We start from the raw sequence: 24,262 nt of genomic DNA, 5'->3' as shown, positions 1-24,262 counted from the left end.
AGAAACAATGGATGGAAACTAATCCAGGAGAGAAGCAACCTGGAATTGAGGAGAAACTTCCTAACAGTGAGGACAATTAACCAGTGAAACAGCTTGCCTTCAAATGTTGTGGGTGCTTCATCACTGGAGGTTTTTAAAGAGACTGGACAACTAGCTATCTGAAATGGTATAGGACAGCGGTTCTCAACCTGTGGGTCGGGACCCCGTTGGGGGTCGAATGACGATTTGCCAGGGGTCACCTAAGACCATCGGAAATATGGGAAGTATACTTGCGAGTCGAAGAATCGTGCTCCAATGGTTGACTCCACAAGCCAGCTGCAGGCTCTTTAAATCGCTAGCCGAATTCGGCTTCAGGCGCAATGAATTAAAAAAGAGAGAAATCTTTGCTCTGATGTCTCCCTCTCAAGCCAGCTGCAATCACTCCCAATCACTAGCCTAATCTGGTTTCAGGCACAATAAACTTAATAGGGGAGGAGTCTCTGCTTTAATGCCTCCGTCCTCAAGGCAATTGTAAGCAGTTCAGATCGCTAGCCAATACGGCTTCAGGCGCGATAAATTCAAAACGAAAATAATTTTATGGTTGGGGTCGCCACATCGTGGGGAATTGTATTAAAGGGGTCGCCACATCGTGGGGAATTGTATTAAAGGGGTCGCAGCACTATAAAGGTTGAGAACCATTGGTATAGGATCTGCTGTTTAAGCAGGGGGCTGGGCTAGAAGACCTTCTATTCTGATTCACTCTGGAGGTTTGGGGAAAAAAAGAATATTGGGGAGGTATATGTTTTACATGTTATGTTAATAGGGAATTTTAACTCTCCTCAAATAGACTTAGTTAAAAATATTCCACTCATAGTGAAGAAGTTCTAGGTGAACTAACAATCCAAATCTCAGAACAGTTTACCATGAATTCCTTCATACAGGAAGCTAGCTTAGTTTAAATCTTAAGTGGTGTATAGCATCTAGTCTGCGAAGCAACTCTTGAACCTAATCACAATACATAAATGTATATACAGTATGCGTCTATATACAGTAAGTGTATGTGGTTTTATAAACACATGACAATTCACTAACAGTAACATTTCATAAACATGAATAAAAAAGATAAACAGAGGAAAGTTTGAAATAAAAGGGCCCAAGTCAGTGCAAAAAAATCTGCATTGTACAATATCAATAAGACAAAAACTGAACCAGAACATAAACTGCAAATGATGAATTGTATGATTACTGACATGATTAATAGGGCGTGCATCACTTTGGAAATAATTTAGAAAATATGCAGTGCATATTCTTTCTTTCATCTTGGGGAAAAAATGCAACTGCTTTCAAGGGTTGCATAATAAACATAACTGGGAATGGGGGAGTTTGTGGAAAGGCACCAAGAAATTTTCTAACTGAAGAAAGAGTTGAATCTTGGTTTCCCACATTTTCTCATGAGGTTTCAGCTAGAAAGTAAAGTGTTTCAAATAGACATGCCTTTCAATTATTTTTGACATCTGCACTGAAATAAATGATTTTTTTTTAATTCTATGAAAAAAAAAACCTAGAATAATCAACTATTTGAGTGTTACGGAATTAGTTCAATATTCATATTATTCCTCAAGAGATGCTTTTTCACCGATAATTGTGTCAAACTTCGTATTACATTCAACTATCCAACTGAGGTTACCAAAAGTGACCCTTAAAAAATAACTCAAGCTACAAATAAATAAAATTCCAGACATGGAGATAACTTTATTATTTGGAAATGTTTTCTTAAGGGGACAAAAAACACTTACCAATTATAATAAACACATCAGCTTAACAGCTGAATACTGAACATGCTTTACATCCTTGGAGAATTAAACTGGCTTATTCAAAAACGAAACAAATGAAGAATAATTCCTTCGGCACAGCATAGTCCTTAAGCATGACCCCCATCTCACCCTTTCTCTCCTGCAGTATCTGAATTTGTTTTAAAGGTTATTTAACTGCCAGCCCACAAATGTTGAACAAGGAAGGTAAGAAAGGACTTTTTGACTTTAGATTGCTTATGTATTGCCTGCTCTGTAAAAAGACAACTTTTTGCAAAAGGAGAGCACCACAAGGAACAGGTAGGCTTAGAACTTTATCCCCCTCCCCCATTGTGTGACAACTTATTCTGCTTGAAGGTTTCTTTCAGTGGAGGTTGTGCCGACCAGCGAGAAATTGTTGCTAGAGAAACTCAACAATAAAATCCAGATGTTTGCCTGCAGGGATGAGTATCTCCATTTCAAGAGAACCTCAACTAGCTTCAGATTCAATGGAGCTCTTAGGAGCAACAGCAGCAGATGAGTTGCTTAGCAGAAAGCCCTGGACGCTAGCAGCAATTTCCCATAGACTGGACTGCACAGAATAAAGCCAGACTGCTTTCAAGGGCACCTACTCATTCTCCATACAGATCACATTAAAGCAAATATGCATTAATTTCAGCATGGAACTCCCAGTTGTCAGCATGTTTCAGCCATTACTGAAACAAGAACAGGTGCCGGAGAAGCTTGTTTCAATCAATTAACACAATCCCGGTTCAATGTAAGACAAATCGACCAACAGAACCACCTCTTTGCATATCCTTGTCTCGGCGCTGAATAGCAATAGCACTTAAGGCTTATATAGCGCTTCACAGTGCCTCTCCAAGAGGTTTACAGAGTCAGCATAGTGCCTCCAACAACCTGGGTCCTCATTTTACCGACCTCGGAAGGATGGAAGGCTGAGTCAACCTTGAGATGGTCAGGATCGAACTGCTGGCAGTCGGCAGAATTAGCCTACAATACTGCATTGTAACCACTGCGCCACCATGGCTTTTCAATAAAAATAACACCCTTCCCAAAACATTCTTAAAAATTCATAGTACAGCTGGGGTAGAGAGGAAGAAATATTAACTGAGTCAATTCTCTGTGGTGGGGTCAAACACACCTATAAAGAGCCAAAGAACCTGGTTCCCAATGGCTTTTAAGACCTTTTAAGGAAACAGGCAAACCACAAGCAAGCAGGGGAAGAGATGGCTGCTTACTGGCCAGCATCTGACTTCTAACATCTTTGGAAGAAAATGTGAACTATTTTTTTTTTCCCATACAGAAAATGGAAATGGAAAAACAAGCAAAGCTATGGTCTGTAAGTTCCCCATTACGTATATCAAAACTTGGGCAGGGTTCAGAAAAGAATGACAAGTAATTCCTGGTTTTCATGAGAATATAAAGAAAGCTTTAAGAAGGGGGGGGGGAAGAGATATTTTATACAAAACTAAATGGCTCTAAGCCTGCTTCATAAGCCAATTGAACTGTATTCTACTTATCAACTAAGGCCATATACGACTGCCTTTGCAAGGAAATATCCTGCTTTTCTAAAGCTTTTCAAACTTAAATGTATTTTATTAAAGCTTTTCAAACTTATCAGATAAACCTGTAGTTTGTCAACATAATGGGTAGTTAAGGCAGATTAGCCAGCTACGTCAAGTGGCCACTTGAGTCTTCCTCCTTGTGAACACACTTTGATTAAGCAAAAATATTGGCAAAAGCGCCTTTTTGTGGTGCAAAAGAATGTAATGTCAAAAAACTTGAGAATGTTGTGTCTTAGGAAACAGAACTAAAAGAACATGAAAAACGATAGTTGGCAGAATTTCTTGGCTTTGTGATATGCTGATGGAAGCTTCTGGAAGAATCTGCATGTCCTGAAATACTGATAAAAATAAGATTTTATTCAAAGATCTAAGCCAGCGGTGTCCAAACTTGGCAACTTTAAGACTTGTGGACTTAGCAAAGCTGGCTGAGGAATTCTGGGAGTTGGAAGTCTACAAGTCTTAAAGTTGCCAAGTTTGGACACCCCTGATCTAAGCCAAAAGTTCCCCCCAGGAAAAGAAACTGACAACCATGCTAACAATGGCAGCATCCTTCCCTAGCTAGAGGATTATCTAATAAATTTCTAAGTCTTAAGTCTTTAAGCTATTAGGAATAAGATAACTAAACTAACTTTACATGATTACTTCTTTTTCCTGCCAAATAATTATGTATGAAGCTTAATGTACCTAATCAAGCAACATTGGGGAACAGGATGAAATTCAGGCTAAGCAAAAGGGATACTTTGGGCTCTTTCGCTTTTGAACAATAGCCTCTCATAAATAACAACCTCACATAACGAGCAATTTAAAACAGAAACCAAAAAAACCTCCTCTTTGCCATGGGATCCAAATTTTTTAGAGAGAATTTAGCTCCTTTTCAAAAATCTGGGCTTCAACTCTTCCTGGGTATTTAAAACTAGCTAGAAGTTTTTATTATTATTATTATTAGTCAGAATGAAAAAAGGCTTTTTGTAATTTTGCACTTGTAAAAGCAAGCCAACTGTAGAAGTAAACTCTTGAGTTGGGATCCAGCAAGTAATAACTTCCTGGGTGATTTCTACATGGAGAGAAAAGCTTCATCAGAAGAGATCATCTGGTTTTGGGCCCAATGTTTGTCCCGGCATTGCAGACTGGTAACTCATCCAAATTCTGGAATTCCCTGTGCCGTAGGCAAATTAACCCTTTTTGCAACTCCCGGACCTGTTCCAGGGAGACAGGTAAAAGCATTTTCATCACCACGCTTTAAACTTGTCCCGCTGAAAGATTCAGAAACAATTTTTCACCATCTCAAAAACGATTCTGAGTCTTGGTTCTCTTGGGAGGTAGAAGAGGAGGAGGACTTCCCCACCTCTCCTGCCCACCTGCATATTTGATCGTCAGGCATCCATCCAGGATCTCCAGAAGATGAGCCGGCCGGCAAGAGCTATGACTGCTCTGCTTCAGAAGCTGGTTTTGCGACGCGTTGCCTCACTGGATTTGGTGGAGGACCAGGGTACCATGAATCTCCGCGGTCTGTTTCACCATCAAGATTGGCTCCATCAAGTCCTTCGCTTTTTTTTTTCAAATGCTGAGAAGATTCTAGTAACTTTCCTAAAAAGAGAAGAAAATTCAGCATTGCCAATTTATCTCTTTAGAGCAGGAGTGTCAAACTCAAGGCCCGGGTGCTTAGACCTGACCAGCGGGGCTGCCCTGGAAACAGCAAAGGACTGGCCCGCAGTGCCTCCGCCAGTGAAAATGGAGCTTGCAAGGGCTGCATTTGGTTGCATAACCTTGCTAGAACCAGAAAATTAATAGTTCATTTTAATCAAACTTGGGTGAAACTATTCCCTCCTTATCTGCCACTCATTAATGCATCTTCAGGCAAAATCAGAAACCTTCTGCCACTCTTGCTAAATCCTTACACTGTTATTTTAGATGCCCAACCAGGCATAATAGCACTTCTATCTCCTTTTAAGCAAACAAGAGAGCCTGCCTCCCTCTGTTCTTGCTGGTTTAGGAATAAGATCTGGGACAGAGCAGAGAGGTACAATTGACCACTGAGTGGTACTACTGAAAGTGGGCAGGGCTGAGACAAATACAGTTAAATGCCATTATTTAATTAACAGGTAGTTTAATTACTCAGACATTTTATAATTTTGGAAAAAGCTCTGGGTAACATACTAAGGCAGGAAAATAAAACAAAAGATAAAACCACACAAATGCTTAAACCTCCCTTTTCTTGTCTCAGAAGAAATCCACTTGGCATGCAGCACTATACTTACTCTGATGAGGATGCTGGTATGGCCTTTGCTTTTTAGAGGGACACACACAATCAGCCAGAAATACCATGATCTGAAAAGAAAACCAACATTCTTCAGTGCTACATTCAAGCTTTATCTTTTCCTTTTAAAGCTGAGTGCAAAGAAAACACGTTTACTTACAAGGCCTAGCAGCAACCCCGAAAACAAAGTTACAAATGCAAAAATTGCATAGGATCCCCAGTTTGGTATACCAAGGTTTTCTGTGAAATAAGTGTGACATTGCTGAAAGGGAGAAAAACACATTTTGAGAATTAGCTGGACAGCAACTCTGTAAGCTGCCTGGAATCACCATGAGTGAGTTGGGCAGCCATATATATATATATGTATAAACTTAATCTCTCTTCTGATTTAGAGGAAGATGTGACACGTACCCTAATCCACATGGAAAGCTGAAATAAGGCAGACATGCTGCTCATCCTGCAAAGAAACACACGAGAAGAAAAAATAAGGGATAATTCTACGGTCAAAGAGGCTAAACAATAAAATCTACAATTAATGAACTTTCAGTGGATTTCAGTGATCTAAGCAGCCCATTTGAGATTCAGCATTCAAGTTCTATTAAGGTTGCTCATGCAATTTTCATCTGACTGCAATGGAATCAATTCCCATGTCCAACTATAAATGAAACCCAATTGTAAATGATTCCTATTGGAAGAACAAGTGGGAGACATCCAAAGAAATCAATGTAGAAGCAAACAGAGTTTTCTGCGATGCTCAAAAGAAAAAAAAGGGGAGGCCTGCATAGGAGAAGTATAAAGAAGCCTACAATCAAAGGGGAAAATAGGGTAATCAAATGATGAGCTTGAAACTTGCAAACGTTTTCCAAAACAACAACGTAAGAGGGCTGGAGGGGGTTATGTTAGAAGAAATCGCTCTTAACGCTGTTGTGAAGAGAAAGGGATGAATTAGGCAACAAGTAGACTATTTTAATTAAGATTTTAGTTCCCCCCCACCAAAGGGCAACAAAGCCTTTGCTGGCCATCACTGTGCTACTAGTGAAATGAAGAAGCAGCAGCTCAGATATACAAGGAGAAACATTTAAGTGAACTCAAATCTCCAAGGCCAAAAAAATTATGTTTTTGGCATTCAAAGAACGGCAGAGATCCTGGGGAAATTGTGACGTTTCCCTCCCAAAAGACTGCAGGAGAGCAAATGGCCCTATCTTCAAACAAGGAGGGGAAGACGAACTGAGGAAATTAAAAGATCTGTCAGTTTGATGTTTTACTGGATGGGATTCTCAGACTATTAAACAGCATATTTTTGAGCTGTGGATAGGAATGTAACAATTAATAAGAGACAGTATGGGTCGGATACAAATCCAGTTAAATTCATGTCTTTGATCGACAGAATTACTTACTTAATGCACTGGGGATATGGCTTGGACATAGTGTGCTCTACCCTTAGCAAAGCATTCAAATGTTCTTTTCCTTTCAAACCTAAACACACCCAACTCCTCTTCAAAGGATTTCTAGTCCCCTGATCATATTCATTGGCTTTCTTTTTTTTTTAAGTGAGGTGCTCAAAATTGGGCCTAGTACATGAGGTGGTAGTGGACCAGTGCAGAATAAAACGGAATGACTATGACCTATTTGGTTACCCTAAGCTTCTGATAGGAAAATAATGAAAATAATGAAAATAACTAGACTCAATCGAGATTGTAACTGTTTTCATAAATCATTAGTTTAGATCCGTGATAGCGAACCTATGGCACGCGTGCCAGAGGTGGCACACAGAGCCCTCTCTGCTGACACGCGCATCTTCGGCCGAGGTCAGTTCTCTGTGGCGTTTCTTTCATGAGCTTCTGTTTCCCTGCAAACAACGAAACAGAAGTTCACGAAAGAAAAAGATCTTACCTCATGCTGCACTGCCAGTGTTGGGATGCCCCGCCTCCTGCCCATCAGCTGATTTTCAGGTCTCTGCTGCACATGCATGAAAATCCGGGCATGTGCACATTTGCCTATGTCCATGCACATGTCCACGCATGTATGAGTTTTTAGTTTTGGCATGCATGCGCACACAGTTTGGGCACTCTGTGTCTAAAAGGTTCGCCATCACAGGCTTAAATCTTAACTTGATCCTGGCTTCATAAATGATTAAACTTGATGCATTTATTTCCCAAAACTGTTAGGGAGCAGAAACATTTCTGCTGATACTTACAAAAATGAAGATGGGCCAAGCCATGAAGAAATGGGCTCAACAGACTTCCATTCTTGCTCACTGATAAAATTGATGAAGTCACTTTTAGTTCGGGGACCTTGGTACCGTCTAAATTCTCCATCTTTACAACTGTTCAAAATAAGAGCCATGTCAAGCGCTTAAAATTCTCATAATGTCTCACTTAGCAACACTATAGACAAGGTCACAGAGTGGATAAAAATCAATGTTTTTTTTTAAAAAAAATAAAAAACAGATTCTTTTGATTTAAATCAGATTTTTTTTATTTTTATCAAATTTATTTTAATAAAATGCTTTTGGAGTAAAAAACTATCTAAAGATAGTTTTCTATTTAAGATACATTAATAATTTAGTTTATTCAGCATGAAATGAAGTTTAGTTATGTAGCATGAGGCTGTATATTCTGCAATATTGGGACTGTTGGTAAGTCAACAGCGGGTCAGAGAAGGAGCCGCTGCAGGACAGAGATGACAGTTGCTCCTTAAAAATTATGATTTAAATCGAGTTAATCTAAATAAAGCTTTTTTACTAGTGATTTAAATCATGATTTAAATCGAGTTGATTTAAATCAAATCCACTCTGCAAGGCCACCTGATGAATTTATTTATTTATTTATTGTCTTGCCTTTATTACTTATAAAAACAACTTTTTTAAGTGGCAAGCATCTAATATTCCTTCCTCCTTCTATTTTCTCCAACACAACAACCCTGTGAAGTGGGTTGGACTGAGGGAGTGACTGGTCCAAAGTCACCCAGCTGACTTCCATGCCTAAAGTGAGACTACAAATCCTGGTCTCACAGTTTTTAGCTTGGTGTCTGAATTACACCAAACTGGCTCAATTACTATGCTTGTTCCAATACACCTGTGTTGAATGCAGTCGGCTTAATAGATAAGACTTTCAATCCACATTCCCTCAAGTGAAATTTGTTTGGTCAGATTACCGTAACCTCTCAATCCATTAAGATAGGCAAGTTTTTTTTTTTAAGGGCATAACTATTTTTATGAAGACAGAAAACCATGGGCTTTACCATCTCACAGAAGCCTCCAATTAAACAGCTAGAAAAAAGCTAGAAGTGATAATGATAATAATAATTTATTAAACGTGTATGCTGCCTAACTCTCAACTGCTCTGGGCAGTTCACAACAATCAAAGACATTCCAATAAAGCATAAAAGTAGAGGAATTTTGCTTCAAAAATTTGCCATTCGTTATTTCTTTAAAATAAAGTAAAAAAAAAACATTTAGTCAGACACTACACTGTACTTTTACTTTATTTTTTACCAGGTTTAACTCTGCTTCTGTGTTCTGCTAAAGCCTTATTGCCCACTTTTCCTGTTTTGTTTGAAAATTGAGATTAACGTCAGTTCTGAATTATATGTTAGGTTGTATATAGGAAGATATATTTTCCCCATATTCTTTTCAGATCTGTCGTAATTTTTTTAACCATCTCCAGTCTCACTTTTTTTTAAAAAAGCACACAAAATTTATCTCATCTGAGATTGGCCTATTTCACAGGTTAAATCTCTAATGATTGGGAAGTGGCATTACAAAAATTCTTCTCCCCCCCCTTTTTTTTCTTTTTGATATTTTTAAGTGCCAAGTAAGGCATCACAGATTATTCTGCAATCCAACAAGACAGACACAGACTTCAGAGGATAATTAGAACTGAAGAAAAAACAATTGCTACCAACCTGCCTTCCATTGAGGACCTGTATACTGCACGAATCAAGAAGAGGGCTGTGAAAATATTTACGGACCCCTCACATCCTGGACATTTCAGCTCCTACCCTCAAACCAACATTATAGAGCACTGCACACAGAACAACTAGACACAAAAAGTTTTTCCCCGAATGCCATCACTCTGCTAAACCAAGAATTCCCTCAACACTGTCCAACTATTTACTAAATCTGCACTACTATTAATCTTCTCATTGTTCCCATCACCCATCTCCTTCCACTTATGACTGTAACTTTGTTGCTTGTATCCTTACGATTTATATTGATATTGTTTCCTGATTGCTTATTTGTACCCTGGGACTATCATTAAGTGTTGTACCTTATGATTCTTGATGAATGTATCTTTTATGTACACTGAGAGCATATGCACCAAGACAAATTCCTTGTGTGTCCAATCACACTTGGCCAATAAAAAAATTATTCTATTCTATTCTGAGGGTAGGTGGGAGGGTGCTGGATGAACCACTGTCCAGAAAATAGACAACACTGGGCGCTACCAAATTATCACCCCAAAGCAGCAGACAGGGACAATTGTTGAGACCCAGATAGTTTATGGGAAGGGAGAGTTGAGACTTCAGATGTCCTCTTCATGCATGGCAAGAAGTTCATTAATGTACTTAATAGATCAACTGATGTGATGCTTGGGAGCTTGTCTTCTCCAGCCTAACTCGTTCTAGATGTCTATAAGTTATACTGCTCATCTTCAATCAGCCAGAAGGCACCAGTATGAGGAAGACAGTTATGATTTTGTTTGATTTTGTTTTCATTTTCGAGTTGCTGCTTGTTTTAAGCATGTCCAAAAATTGTTCCTTTAACTGCTTTTTCCCTTGTTTTATTTTGCCTTGTTCAAAGAAACTGAGGAAGAATGAGACTCTCTTCCTTCATTTCCACCTGGTCTGTCATTCTTGCCATCTTTGATCTTCCTTTTAATTGGTTTCATTGTAATGTCGTTGTTTTGACTGTTATGAGTTGCATGGCATACTAGTTTGATAAATAAGTATTTCCATCAACATTTCCCTAAATACTTTTTAGGGATGACTGTATTAAAACAAGCTAACTGACTGATTCCAAATGTTTAAATGAGATATTGTGATTTAACCTTAGCTGGCTAAGGGACAAAAACATAGGTAAAATTATAGATCTATTCTCACTTCTGCAAGAGGCCTTTATAAAGTAAGATAAACTACAGTTCTTTCTTCTTCTTCTTTTCATTCTCTCTCTCTCTCTTATATCTCCACCTTATCTCCATCCTTTACTGCTAACAGGAAAAGCTGATTATGTCATAATCTATTTCTAGATTATTAATGACAAAATGGAACTAATATTACTTTAAGTTTCGTTCCCTTAATTGATTTTAAATTCTAGGTCTTTTATCGTCCTCCAAACAGCTATTTTCACTGAACTTTAAAATTACTACAATAGAAAAACGTGAGATGCTGAAGTATTTTCCTATTTTGCTTTTGAGGCAAAAACCACAGGAGTTATAGCAACTCAATCGGTTTTAAAGTACTTACTGGTAAATGGTGGGAAGTGCTGTTATGACAAATCTTCCACTTAGTCCTATATAAAGATCCAGAGGGAAAATGAGGGTCAAGAGTTCATTATGGTAGATGTATTTCAAGGTAATCAGTCACAAATACATTAATTCTGCTCAAGTTAAATTTCCCCATTTTAATTATGCATACAATTGCAAGTGACTTTTTTAAAAAAGTGACAGAAGTTATAAGTAACGTGACTGAAGACTGTACTACCCTATCCCATCCCCAGCATCCTACAAACAATATATTACCAACAGCCATACCCAGAACTCAATCAGTAAAATCCATCTGTTTTTTATATATTATTAATTACCAGTATATTATTTTTATGAAAAATTCAACAGGCAGACAAAAATGGAATTGGTTATTACTTTCCAGATGAAAAAGTAATGTTTCACTTTTCAAACATGTTATCAGGCCATTCTAATGTTACCCCATTCAGCTTCTAACAAGCTACTGAAGTGCTATATTCTGTTACCAAGCTATTACATTATTCAATTTTCCCCACACAAATATATCTTGCTATTTTCAAAGTTGTAACAATAGCAGCACACATAGTGTTTCAGCAAACCAACAGTTGTTATTGTTTCTATATCACAACTAAAATTGGGAGTGCCTAGTTCCATGTAATTTGTTCCAGGCTACATAGTTCATGACAGAGGAATAGTTTTGAATGCAAAACTTTCCACCTATAACCCTTGCTACTAAATTATACATCTCATTAAAGGACTTTTGTTCCAAAAATCTTTCATCATCAGTTTGTCAACTAAGCAGAGGGCTCCAAGGGATAAAGTGGAGAATTTATAGTCCTATTTTATCTATTATTATTATTATTATTATTATTATTATTATTATTATTATTATTATTATTATTATTATTATTATTATTATTATTATTATTAATTAGATTTCTATACCGCCCTTCTCCTGAAGGACTCAGGGCGGTGTACACCCAGAATAAAAACCCAAACAATACAATATACAATTAAAACAAAATTAAAAAACTTATTATACAATTGGCTGAAAACTTTAAAACATTTAAAATTCTAAAAACCCATTAAAATTCATATAAAATTTAGAAATATAAAATATAAATTTAAAAATACAACAACATTTAAGCCAGCCCCGCGCGAGTAAATAAATACGTTTTCAATTCGCGGCAAAAGGTCCGAAGGTCAGATATTTGGCGTAAACCAGGGGGAAGTTCGTTCCAGAGGGTAGGAGCCCCCACAGAGAAGGATCTTCCCCTGGGGGCCACCAGCCGACATTGTTTGGTGGACGGCACCCTGAGAAGTCCCTCTCTGTGTGAGCGTACGGGTCGGTGGGAGGCATGAGGTAACAGTAGGCGGTCCCGTAAGTACCCAGGCCCTAAGCCATGGAGCGCTTTAAAGGTAGTAACCAAAACCTTAAAGTGCACCCGAGAGACCACAGGCAGCCAGTGCAGTCTGCGCAGGAGTGGTGTTATATGGGAGCTACATGGAGCTCCTTCTATCACTCGCGCAGCTGCATTCTGGACTAACTGAAGCCTCCGAGTGCACTTCAAGGGGAGCCCCATGTAGAGAGCATTGCAATAATCCAAGCGAGAGGTGACAAGAGCATGAGTGACTGTGCATAAGGCATCCCGATCAAGGAAGGGGCGCAACTGGCAAACCAGGCGAACCTGGTGAAAAGCCCTCCTGGAGACAGCCGTCAGTGCAGGCATGCTAGTAGGCCAATCTGATTCCTGAAAGAGTTTCCAACATTAATCTCTCACTAAGAAATTCCCAAAAAGTTTCTGAAGAATTATCAGGATCCTCAGAACACAGCTTGAAGCTATCTGATGGAAAAAGCCTGAGGCTACATACACATTGCATCATGAGTACATTGAATGTACATTACCTACAGTTGGCATCAGGGCAGCATATAAAGCTAAAGATGGGCAGCATATAAAGCTAAAGGTTTCTTCTATCCAGTGGAGTCCAACTCTAGGGGTGTGTGTGCTTTATCTCTGTTTCTTAGCCCAGGAAGCCAAAGTGTTGTCCAAAGATACTTCCATGGTCATGCCAAGATGCATGGAATGCTGTTACCTTCCCATTGAAGTGAGACCTATTTATCTGCTTGCATTTACATGCTTTCGAACTGCTCGGTTGGCTGGAGCTGGGGCAAGTATTTCAGCTTAACAGAGTTGGAAGGGACCTTGTAGGTCATCTAGTCCAACCCCCCACCCAAGCAGGAAGCCCTGCAGCATTTCTGACAAATGGCAGTCCAATCTTTTCTTGCAAATCTCAAGTGATGAAGCTCCCACAACTTCCAAAGGCAAGCTGTTTCACTGGTTGATCGTTCTCACTGTCAGAAAATTTCTCCTTATTTTTTGATTAAATATCTCCTTGTTCAGTTTCCATCCATTATTCCTTGTCTGGCCTACAGGTGCTTTAGAAAATAGCTTGACCCCTTCCTCTCTGTGGCAGCCCCTCAAATAATGGAAGACTGCTATCATGTCTCCCCTGGTCCTTCTCTTCACTAGGCTAGCCATGTCCAGTTTCTGCAACCGTTCTTCATATGTTTTAGTCTCCAGTCCCCTAATCATCCTGGTTGCTCTTTTCTGCACTTTTTTTCTAGAGTCTCTACATCTTTTTTATTGTGTGGTGACCAAAACTGGATGCAGTATTCTAGGTGTGGTCTTACTAAAGCTTTATAGAGTGGTATTAGTACTTCACTTGATCTTGATTGTATCCCTCTGTTAATGTAATTTAGGATTGCATTGGCTCTTTTGGTGGCCACTGTACGCTGCTGGCTCATATTTAGCTGGTTGTCCACTAAGACTCCAAGATCCCTCTCACAATTACTACTATTAAGCCTGGTTTCACCCAGTCTATACATGTACTTTTGGTTTTTCTAGCCTAAGCATAGGGCTTTACTTTTCTCTACACTAAATTTCATTTCGTTAGATAGGACCCAGTGTTCAAGTCTGTCAAGATCCATCTGGATCTTGAGCTAGGGTTTTAGCTATTCCTGCCATATGAGAGGAATAGAGAGCTCATCAAGCCACGCTCAAACCTAAGTAAGCTAAACAACTTGAACCACTGAGTCATTGTGCCCCTATGGGCAGCATATAGGTTGATTAATCAATAATAAATAAAAGTACTGAAGGCAAATTTGAGGTTGGAGAAAAACCTTGCAACTATTATTATTATTAGCATATGGCATTGTTACATTAACTAGGAGAGTACAAGGCTAATGCTAAGTAATAGTTTGCCTATTTACCAGGTCTATCAGGTATTCCCATGGTGCGCCAAAGGAGGCCAAGCTGGCTTCATACCAGAAAGATAAGCAGCTCTTTCTTCTTCATCATCTGATCCCCCACCCCCCTTCTCTGGAGTTGCTTCACAAAGGGGTGTTGTAACCTGGAAGGTTCAGAACCAGCAGAAATCTGACTGACTGCACTGACTGCTTCAACTCATCACTCTACTAAAGTTTATCTACGCATATAGAACATCCTTTTGAACTGCAAGGTGGGCAGAAGCTAACTGATGGGAGCTTATCCCATCATATAGTGCTAGGTCTCGAATCAATGGAGCAGAGACCATCTCCAACATGATTAAGCCACTGAGTCACCACACCCCAACCTTCCAACTGTGTGTAACTTATTCTAAAGCAATGAAACATACTTTACATTATTCAATTCACATCGGAACAACAACTTACCTGGCTGCTCTGTTACATCCACTTTGGCAATGTTCACTTCAAGATCCTCGCTCCATTCAGCAAAGCTTTCCCATTCCGGCTGTAAATTCTGACAGGCAGGACACCAAGGAGCATAGCTGAAAAATAAATGTTATACAGGGGAAAAAAACATTTTCTTTCAATAACTGAGAATAAAAACTGCAGGCATCTTGGAGTGCATACTTGCTATATATTGTTATTATGATTTACGAAAACTGTAGTGCCAAACATCTATGATAGTAGAGCAATACTGGTTACAATAAAATAAATATTTAAGATTAAAAGGGACAAAATTTTAAGGGAAGAATCTATGCCCTGCACACAAAATCTTCTTAGCTTGTTCCTTGGTATATCTAATTCAATGGATATAAAGTTGTGATGGTCAAGAGCCACTTTGCTCAAGAATTTCAATAATTATCTCCAACCATAGGTAACATTCTGGAGTAAACAAACCACTGAGGTTCTAACTCAGTAATATAACTGATTGCCATCATAAAACCTTGATCAACTTCACTGGATTCTATAACACAGAACTGTTTTATTATGTTATCTTACTTTATATGACAACTCATTAACCTTAATAATTACAATAATTCAGTAACAGGAGGCGTAATGCTCTTGAATATTCATGGAGTGTCTCAACAACCAAGTGCTAGAGAGGTATATAACATTCCATTCATTGACTTCCGCTGGCGCCACCTTCTTCGCTCCGCACTGAATATCGTAAAAGCCGGCGAAAACAGCGAAGAACAGCTGTTAGCCAGCTTTAATTTCTCTCCCTGGGAGAAAGGGAGAGAATAGAGCAGCGGGGGGAGTGGTAGATCTCCCCAGGGGCTTTGTTTTGTTATGCAGAGCCCCGGAGGGTTAAATCCCACTGAATCCTGCCAAGCTCCGATCTTCAGCACGCTCCTGCAAAAGCAGGAAAAGAAGAAAGTGTCCATCTCTGCTCAATCGATTTTTTTTGTGGATTTCTACATGCAGACGGAACAAGCGCGAGTGAACAACTATTGGATTGCAAGTATTTCTGATTTCCTGACTTCTACCTTTTAAAAAGAGAAACTTTTTTCCTTGCTTTAACTGACTGCTTAATATGGCGTCTGAGAGGAAGCGAAAGTGAAAATGAGCAGGCTGTGTAACTAAGAAGCTAAGAAATGTTACTTGTGGATTGTAACAAATTGAGCTCTCCTATATTTAAAGGGGAAAAGAGAAGTTTTTAAACTTAAATTTTGTGACTTTTAAAAATTGAAATGGCTACTAAACCACCTAAGACTGCTGGCAGAAGGGGATCTGAAGTAGCTTTGGAGGATTTGATTAAAGAACAAGGAAAAGTGTTTGAAGAGAGGTTTAAGGAGATGATGGATAATAATGAGAAAATAAGAGAAGACATAAAAGAAATAAAAGAAGATAATAAAAAGATAAGAGAAGATATTTTGATCGCTTTTCAAGGTTTGGCAAAAAGACTGGCGGGGGTGGAGGAGGAGGTGCAAGAAATTGTTTAGTCAAACCAGCAATTAGATAATAGAATGGGAGGAATGCAAATAAGATTAGACAAAAAAGAAGATCAAGTGGTGGTGATGCAGTATAGAATGATGGAAGGAGCTCTGAGAATTAGGGGTTTACAGGAAGAAAAAGGTGAAGATTTTTAAAAAAAATTATCAGACGCCCTGGCTGAATTTATTGAACTTGATCCACAAGAGGTTGCTTATCAAATTGATAAAATTTACAGAGTTAATTCTTGGATTGCCAGACAGAAGAAATTTCCTAGAAACATTGTGGTTTATTTTTTGAAAAGGACAGTGAGAAATCAGATTTTGCAAGTTGCATATCAGAAAAACCTGAAAATAGGAGAACAGGAGCTAAAGGTTTTGAAAGAAATTCCTCCTAAGATGTTAAGGGATAGGAAAGACGCTATATTTTTTACACAAGAACTTAAGAAGTACCAGATTCAATTTAGATGGGAAGTTCCAGTTGGTTTGACAATGTATTATCAAGGAAGAAGATATCGTATTGATACTGTGCTTAAGGCCAAAGATTTTCTTTCTACTGTGCTGAAAGTTGAAACAGAAGTAATAGAAAAAAGAATTCAAGAGACTCAAATTGGTGTGGAAGCTGAGGTGATCCCAGTGATGTTACCATCTGAGGAACAACCACAAGAACAAAGAGTGACGAAGGGAGCCCTCAAGCGTAAAGAAAAGGAGCAACAAACTCAAAGTAAAGCTCAGGATTCTGCTACAGAAGTGGTGGGAGGAGCAAGGCTGAAGATACGGGAGGATGATCTTCAGCTGATCACTCCAAGGCTTCAGCAGGCCAGTAATGGCAAATAAAATTTTGACTTGGAATGTCAATGGTTTGAATTCAGCTCAGAAGAGAAGAAAAATATTTCATTATTTGAAACAATTTAGAAATGATGTGATTTGCTTACAAGAAACACATATTAAATTATCAGATCAAAAATACTTAATAAACTCAAAGTTAGGTAAACATTTTGCTGCCTCAGCTTTGGACAAAAACATGGTATAGTGGTATATTTGAGAAAAGATATACCAGCCAAGTTAATAGAGGCAGATACTCACGGAAGATATATTGCCATCGAACTTATATTAGAAACAAAAAAGACCCTTTTGCTTGGTATATATGCACCCAATCAGCAACATGAAAATTTTTACAGAATGTTGTTTGGCAAGTTGATTCTATGGGATTATAAATCATGTATTATATTAGGAGACTGGAATAGAGTAATAGATACATGAAAGGACAAGATAATTTCTTCTAAGAAGATACCTGCACATGCAAAGCTGCCTAAATCCTTTTTTGAGGTGATAGAAGATTTTGAGTTGAGAGATGTATGGAGACTGCGGAACTTGGAGGAAAGAGATTATACTTTTTTCTCTGATAGGCATCAATCCTTTTAACGTATTGATTTTATTTTAACTTCTAATGATTTGCTTTCTAGGGTGAAGAAAACTAAGATATTTCCAAGATGTTTGTCTGATCATAGTCCTGTTTGGATGGAATTGCAATATGGAAAAGAAGGCAGAAGAACATGGAGATTAAATGAAAATTTGTTTAGATATCAGGATAATGTAAATCAATGTAAAAAGCAGATGAAAGAATTTTTTGATTATAATTTGAATAAGGAAACATCAATAGAAATGGTTTGTGATGCCAGTAAAGCCTTTATGAGAGGTGTGTTTATATATATTAACAATAGACAGAGAAATAAGCAACAAAGACAGCGTAGGTACCGAGGAGATTTATAAGAAACAACAATTATTAATACATAACCCGCAGGACTAAAAGATTAAGGATTCAATAAAGATATTACAGAGTCAATTTAATATGATAATGGCTGACCAAATGGCAACAAATATACAATATGCCAAACATAATACTTTTTGTAATGCAAATAGACCTGGTAGGTGGTTAGCATAGACTTGAAGGAAAAAACAGAAACAACGTATTATAGAAAAAATAGAATATAAAAGTAAAGAGAGATATCAACAGGATATAATTAAGAAAGCTTTCTTAGAATATTACACAAATTTATATGCTAAAAATAAAATACTGAATATAGATATTGATAATTATTTGAAAGATTATAAGGTTAAAAGTTTAACTCTAGAAGAAAGGGAAGAATTAAATTGGCCTATAACTTCTGAAGAAATTATTTTGGTAATTAAACAATTAAAAATGGGGAAAACTCCTGGTACAGATGGGCTTACAGTAAGTTATTATACGAAGCTACAGGATGAGATGTTAGGTCCACTTAAGGAATTATTTAATCAAATACAATTAGGAGGGGGAATTCCCTCTTCATGGAGAACTTCTTTTATTTCATTGATACCAAAAGAGGAACAGGATTGTTCTAAACCTGAGAATTATAGGCCAATTTCACTTTTAAATAATGACTATAAGATTTTTGTTAAAATAATAGCAAACAGATTAATGTTACTTTTACAACGTAGAATTCATACTGATCAATCTGGATTTATAAAAGGGAGACAGATGAGGAATAATGTTAGGCAGAATGTTAGATACCTATTGGAATATTTAGGAAAGAAAAAGTTTATATCAGCAGCATTTATTTTTTTGGATGCAGAGAAAGCTTTTGATCAATTGCATTGGGATTTTTTATTTAAATTAATAGAAAAAATGCAATTTGGAGATGGTTTTGTAAGAATAATTAGAGCAATTTGTGGAGAGCAAACAGCCCAGATAATAATTAATGGTAACCTAACAGAAGCTTTTAAGATTGTGAAAGGAACAAGACAGGGATGTCCTTTATCACCATTATTGTTTATTTTAATTTTGGAGCCATTATTAGATAAAATACGAGAATCTAAGGAGATAGAGGGTATTAAAGTTAGACAACATGAATATAAACTGAGAGCTTTTGCAGATGACTTGGTGATTACTTTAACGAACCCTATAAATTCAAGTGTATCTCTGTTGGAAATAATTGATCGACATGAAAAGGTCTCAGGGTTTAAGGTAAACCAGAATAAAACAAAAATGATAATAAAAAATATGACCAAACAACAGAAAGAAAAGTTAGAGGAAATAACAGGATTTGAAATTGTAAAAAAAGTTAAATATTTAGGGGTTTATATTACACATCAAATGTGAAATTGTATAAGAATAATTATGAGGTCTTATGGCAAAAAGTTCAGAAGGACTTGACGGTTTGGAAAAAATTGCAGTTATCGCTGTTGGGGAGAATAGTTGCTATTAAAATGAACGTTTTACCTAGATTTTTATTCCTCTTTCAGATGATACCAATAATTAAGAAAGATAAAAATTTGGGGGAATGGCAGACTGGAATTAATAAATTTATATGGGAAGGTAAAAAAGCCAGGGTTAAAATGAAAATAATTCAAGATTCACGGGAAAGGGGAGGCTTAAAAATGCCTAATTTTAAATTATACTATGAAGCAGCTGTTCTCTCCATAAGAAGTGATTGGTTTAATCTAACGGAGGAGAGAATTTTGAATATAGAAGGTTATGATTTATTATATGGATGGCATGCATATTTAATTTATGATAAAAAAATGGATAAGGCTTTTAAAAACCATGTGTTAAGAATTGCTCTCTTGCATGTCTAGAAGAAATATTTTTATAAATTAAATTATAAGGTTCCTATGTGGGCAAGTCCTAGACGTACAATAGAGAATATAAATTTAGAACAGAATCAGGAAATGATTACATATAAAGATCTTTTGTATACTGAAAGTGGTAGTTTGCAACTAAAATCCTTGCACGTATTAAAAGAAGAAGGGAAAAATTATACTTGGTTCCAATATGGGCAATTAGAGAGCATTACTATTAATCGTTTCATAGTTCCCATCACCAATCTCTTTCCACTTATGACTGTATGACTACAACTTGTTGCTGGCAATCCTTATGATTTATATTGATATATTGATCATCAATTGTGTTGTAAATGTTGTACCTGATGAACGTATCTTTTCTTTTATGTACACTGAGAGCATATGCACCAAGACAAATTCCTTGTGTGTCCAATCACACTTGGCCAATAAAATTCTATTCTATTCTATTCTATATGGGTAATTACGTGCTAGATGGAAGGAAGATCAGAAAATTGGTATAGTCCAGAATGAGGAAAATTTGGTAAAGCAAATTATAAATCAATCTCAGGAGCATATAAAGAGATTGTATAATGTGTTACTTGAAAGAGACTCTGAAAGGGATTTGGTAAAGGACTGTATGATAAAGTGGGCACAAAATTTTCAGGAACCAATATTATTAGAAACTTGGGAAAAAATTTGGGTTAGAAATGTTAAATTTACGCAGGCACAGAATTTAAGGGAAAATTTTTATAAAATGTTTTACAGATGGCATTTAGATCCTAAGAAATTTTCGTGTATGTATCCAGATATGCAAACAAAATGTTGGAGATGTAATTGTGATGACGCTACATATTTTCATATTTGGTGGACTTGTAAGAATATTAAGGCTTTTTGGATAAGAATTTGGTGGATTCTACAAAATGTTCTGAAAAAGAAGATAAAGTTCCTGCCGCAATTTTTTCTGCTGGGAATTATCACGGACTGTACAGTAATTGAGACTAAACTGATTTTAAATCTAATAACAGCAGCAAGTTTACTGATAGGACAGTATTGGAAGAAAAATAGGAGAATGGATATTGAAAGTTGCCAATTTGGCTGAGATGGCAAAAATCTCAGCCTTTTTGAAAGACAATACACAAGAAAGATATTTAAATGAATGGAAAAAATGGATTGACTATATTCAAAACAGATATCAGACTAAGAGTTATCAGACTGCCTTTGAATGATTAGGATGTATTATTTTTTATTGTTTTGGGGGAAGTTAGGAATTGATGAGAATTGTAGGAGTATAATTGAGTTAGGAGGGAAGAATTTTTAGCATATGTTTATTTTATTTTTAACTATACCTTGTGTTTGTTCTGGGAAGTTGGGGGGGAGGGGGGTTTGTGTAGGGAGGGGGGGCTGGGGAGGGGAAAGTTTTGTAAAACTTTTTCAATGAAAAAAAAACATTCCATTCATTAACTGTTTCAAGCATGAAAGAGCTAGTTTTAGGATATCTGTATCAAACCAAGACACTCATGTTATATCCATGCATGAAACAAATGAGTTGTTTTGCTACAGTCACAAGTCATTGGGGAGTCAGGGGGGAAAAGCACATATGGTGATGCTGATGGAGGCAGGGACTCCTCTTAATTGCCTAGACTGGATGCACAAGTCAGTACATTGGTAGTGGCTGAATTGAGGGAGAAAAATATGATATACTGCAGTGAAAAAATGGGAGATTGATTAATGGGATATAGTACTAAACTAAACAAAGCATGGGGGAAATAGGGCATTTAGGGTTTAACATATGGAGACTGTGACTAGTACACCAATCTCGGCCTACTCATTTTTTGTTTCATTCAAAAAAAAATGCTTCTGCTTTCACTTTTGTAAAACAGTGACTGGCTTGAAACAGCACAGTTCCTCCCATTCAGAAGCTCCCCTCCCCCAAAGAACTACCAAATCAAGGAGCTGAAGAAGCTTTCTTGGATGAGAAGCTAAACGTCTTCAAAGAAAAAACAGGAAGTCTAGTTACTTCTTGAAAAAACACTTGAGGGATTACCAAATCTAGGGTGCAAAAATTCACCTTAGCTCATGAACGTCAACTATGGTTACTTTTAAGATGCATGGAGTCTATTCCCAGAATTCCTCAAGCCACATGCAAACTGGCCAGGAATTCTGAGAGTGAAGTGAAGGGTCAATATATCATAAAATAACCAATATTGACAAACCCTGCTCTCAATCATTAAATAGCCAGCCCCAAGGAAGAGATAGGAAGGTCAGGGGCATCCACTGTTCTCCCGACTGACGAGTGAAATGGGGCGAAGGGTGGAGCGGAGTTAGCCCTGAGCAGATAAGGAGTTCTCCTTTCTAGACGGCTGGACTAGATGATCTTTGCGGTCCCCTCCCCATCCTACGATTTGCCCAGGCACTTCCGGGAAAAGAGCCGCTTTTCTCTGCCTGCCAGGACTCACAATTCCACCATCCACTCGCCCTGCAGCAGTTCTTGCCACGCTCCGTCAGTCAGTACTTTGACTCGATTCCTGCCGGCCAACGCGGGTCCCGGCACTATAACCACCAGCAGCAGCAGCAGCAGCAGCATCGAGGCGAGCGCTATCCAGGAAGATCTCGATGAGGAGCCACGGAGGGGAATAACGGCCGCCATCATCTCGGACGACTTCCGCCTTGGCAGGGCGCCAGGAAGCCAATCAGAAAGGATGCCGGGAAAAGAGGCGACTCATCCCTGGGAATGGAGAGAGAGAGAGACCGAGAGAGACCAGTCGAGCGCGCGGGCGGGCGTTTCCTCGCTTCCGCTGCCCCTGGTTACGGAGGGGACCTTTCCTTGATTGATTGATTTGGAGAACAGCGAATCAATCAACGTCTCGCCTCGATCCTTTCGCCCCGCCTTCCGCCTCTCTCCCTTCTGCTTCCCCAGCTTCGGAGCAGCATTCCTGACAGATTCGATGTCGCTCGTTCGCCGACTTTTCAAGGCGACGGAACTTCGGCACCAGACGGATTAAAATGAACCAGGAGTTGCTATGACGATTTATTTATTTTTTTCTTTTCAAAGGAATAATAAAAACACATGTTTTAGAAATAATATTTCCCGTGTTGTTGTGGGTTTTTTGTTTATTTAAATGTGTAAGGCATGAGATGTCCTTTTTTTTCTTGCTTGGTTATAGCTGATGAAAATGAAGTGATTTCAAGAAGCCACTCAAATTCCTCTTCCAAATTCCAAATTCCTTCTCCTACGTGTAAGTGGGACCTTGACTGAAGGATCCTAATGCCACAGAACGCAAGTGTTTAAAAAATCTCCCTGCTCCGAATTAACAAGAATCTCCTGCTCATACTGGCTTGAGATAGGTGACATTCAACCCAATGTATTTGGACAGGGTTAAAAAAAGTTAAGGGAGGCAGCTTTCTGCTTCATACTGTATCATCATCCCCCTTTCAGTCTAAGGCGAGGATAAATTGAACAAAGCAAGATACAAGGAACTTGGACTGAGGTAAACTGCACACCTCTACAGGTTGTCCTTGCTTAGTGATTGCCTCCTTCATGGACGGTTTGCAGTTATGATAGTGACAAAAGTAATTTTGGAACCAAGCCTGGCATTTACGACCTTTGCAGATATATAAAACAAAGGAAAACTAAAGCAAGACCATAAAAATAGTCATGGTTTGCCTTATGGACCATTTCTCTTAACAACTGAGTTGCTAATAATTCCAGATGTGGTTGCAACAGGAAGACTATGTGTAAGGGAGTAGTCTAAGAAATTAATTTGAATGAGACATTTAATTGGGCACTCTACCCAAAATATCTAAATAATGTTCATCTTCAGAGACAGTTTGTTATAGTAGGTAGGAGAGTTTATCATGGAGCAATACAGGTAGTCCACAACAGTATTTACTGACCATTCAAAGTTTCAACGACACTGAAAAATGTGACTTGCGATCATTTTTCATACGACCACTGCAGCATTGCCAATCACATGATCAAAATTCAGATGTTTGGCAACTGGCATGTATTTATGAGGATTGCAGTGTCCTGAGGGATCACGTGATCACCTTTTGTGACCTGACAAGCCAAGTCATTGAAAAAGCGAGATTCACTTAACAACTGTGTTACTAGCTTAACAACTGCAATGATTCACTTAACAACTTTGGCAAGAAAGTAAATTGGGACAAAATTTACTTAATTATCTTGCTTAGCAACAGAAATTTTGGGCTCAATTGTGGTCATAAGTGGAGGACTACCTCTGCTACAAAATGGCAGCTGTCTTTTTCCCAGAAGGCTTGCTGTTCTGGGGTATATTTTCATGTATCTCAAAATTCTTTTTCTAGAAATTATTTTTTGTTCCTGCTGAGATAAATTACTCACCCCAATTTTTA

General features: G+C 38.0%; 1 protein-coding gene across 1 annotated transcript; it reads right to left on the bottom strand.

Annotated features, from left to right (window-relative positions):
- Positions 1–1,706: 1,706 nt before the first annotated feature.
- Positions 1,707–22,664, bottom strand: TMX1 (thioredoxin related transmembrane protein 1). Its single transcript, XM_058163164.1, has 8 exons — positions 22,348–22,664; positions 14,787–14,902; positions 11,079–11,124; positions 7,810–7,938; positions 6,024–6,069; positions 5,773–5,874; positions 5,614–5,683; positions 1,707–4,942 (listed from the first exon to the last, which is right to left on the bottom strand). Exons 1-8 carry the CDS (start codon positions 22,539–22,541, stop codon positions 4,776–4,778), a joined length of 870 nt encoding a protein of 289 aa, XP_058019147.1. The 5' UTR covers positions 22,542–22,664; the 3' UTR covers positions 1,707–4,775.
- Positions 22,665–24,262: the final 1,598 nt, after the last annotated feature.

Source organism: Ahaetulla prasina, chromosome 1 (assembly GCF_028640845.1).
Source record: "Ahaetulla prasina isolate Xishuangbanna chromosome 1, ASM2864084v1, whole genome shotgun sequence".
NCBI lineage: Eukaryota > Metazoa > Chordata > Lepidosauria > Squamata > Colubridae > Ahaetulla > Ahaetulla prasina.
The sequence above is the reverse complement of the archived record's forward strand: the minus strand, read 5'-3'. Positions and strand labels throughout refer to the sequence as shown.

Coding starts and splice junctions, on each gene's coding strand:
- TMX1 (XM_058163164.1), bottom strand. CDS start 22,541: ATGATGGCGGCCGTTATTCCCCTCCGTGGCTCCTCATCGAGATCTTCC. Junction 7,939..11,078: donor GCACTTCCCACCATTTACCA/GTAAGTACTTTA, acceptor TATTTTGAACAG/TTGTAAAGATGGAGAATTTA. Junction 5,875..6,023: donor AGCTTTCCATGTGGATTAGG/GTACGTGTCACA, acceptor TCTCCCTTTCAG/CAATGTCACACTTATTTCAC.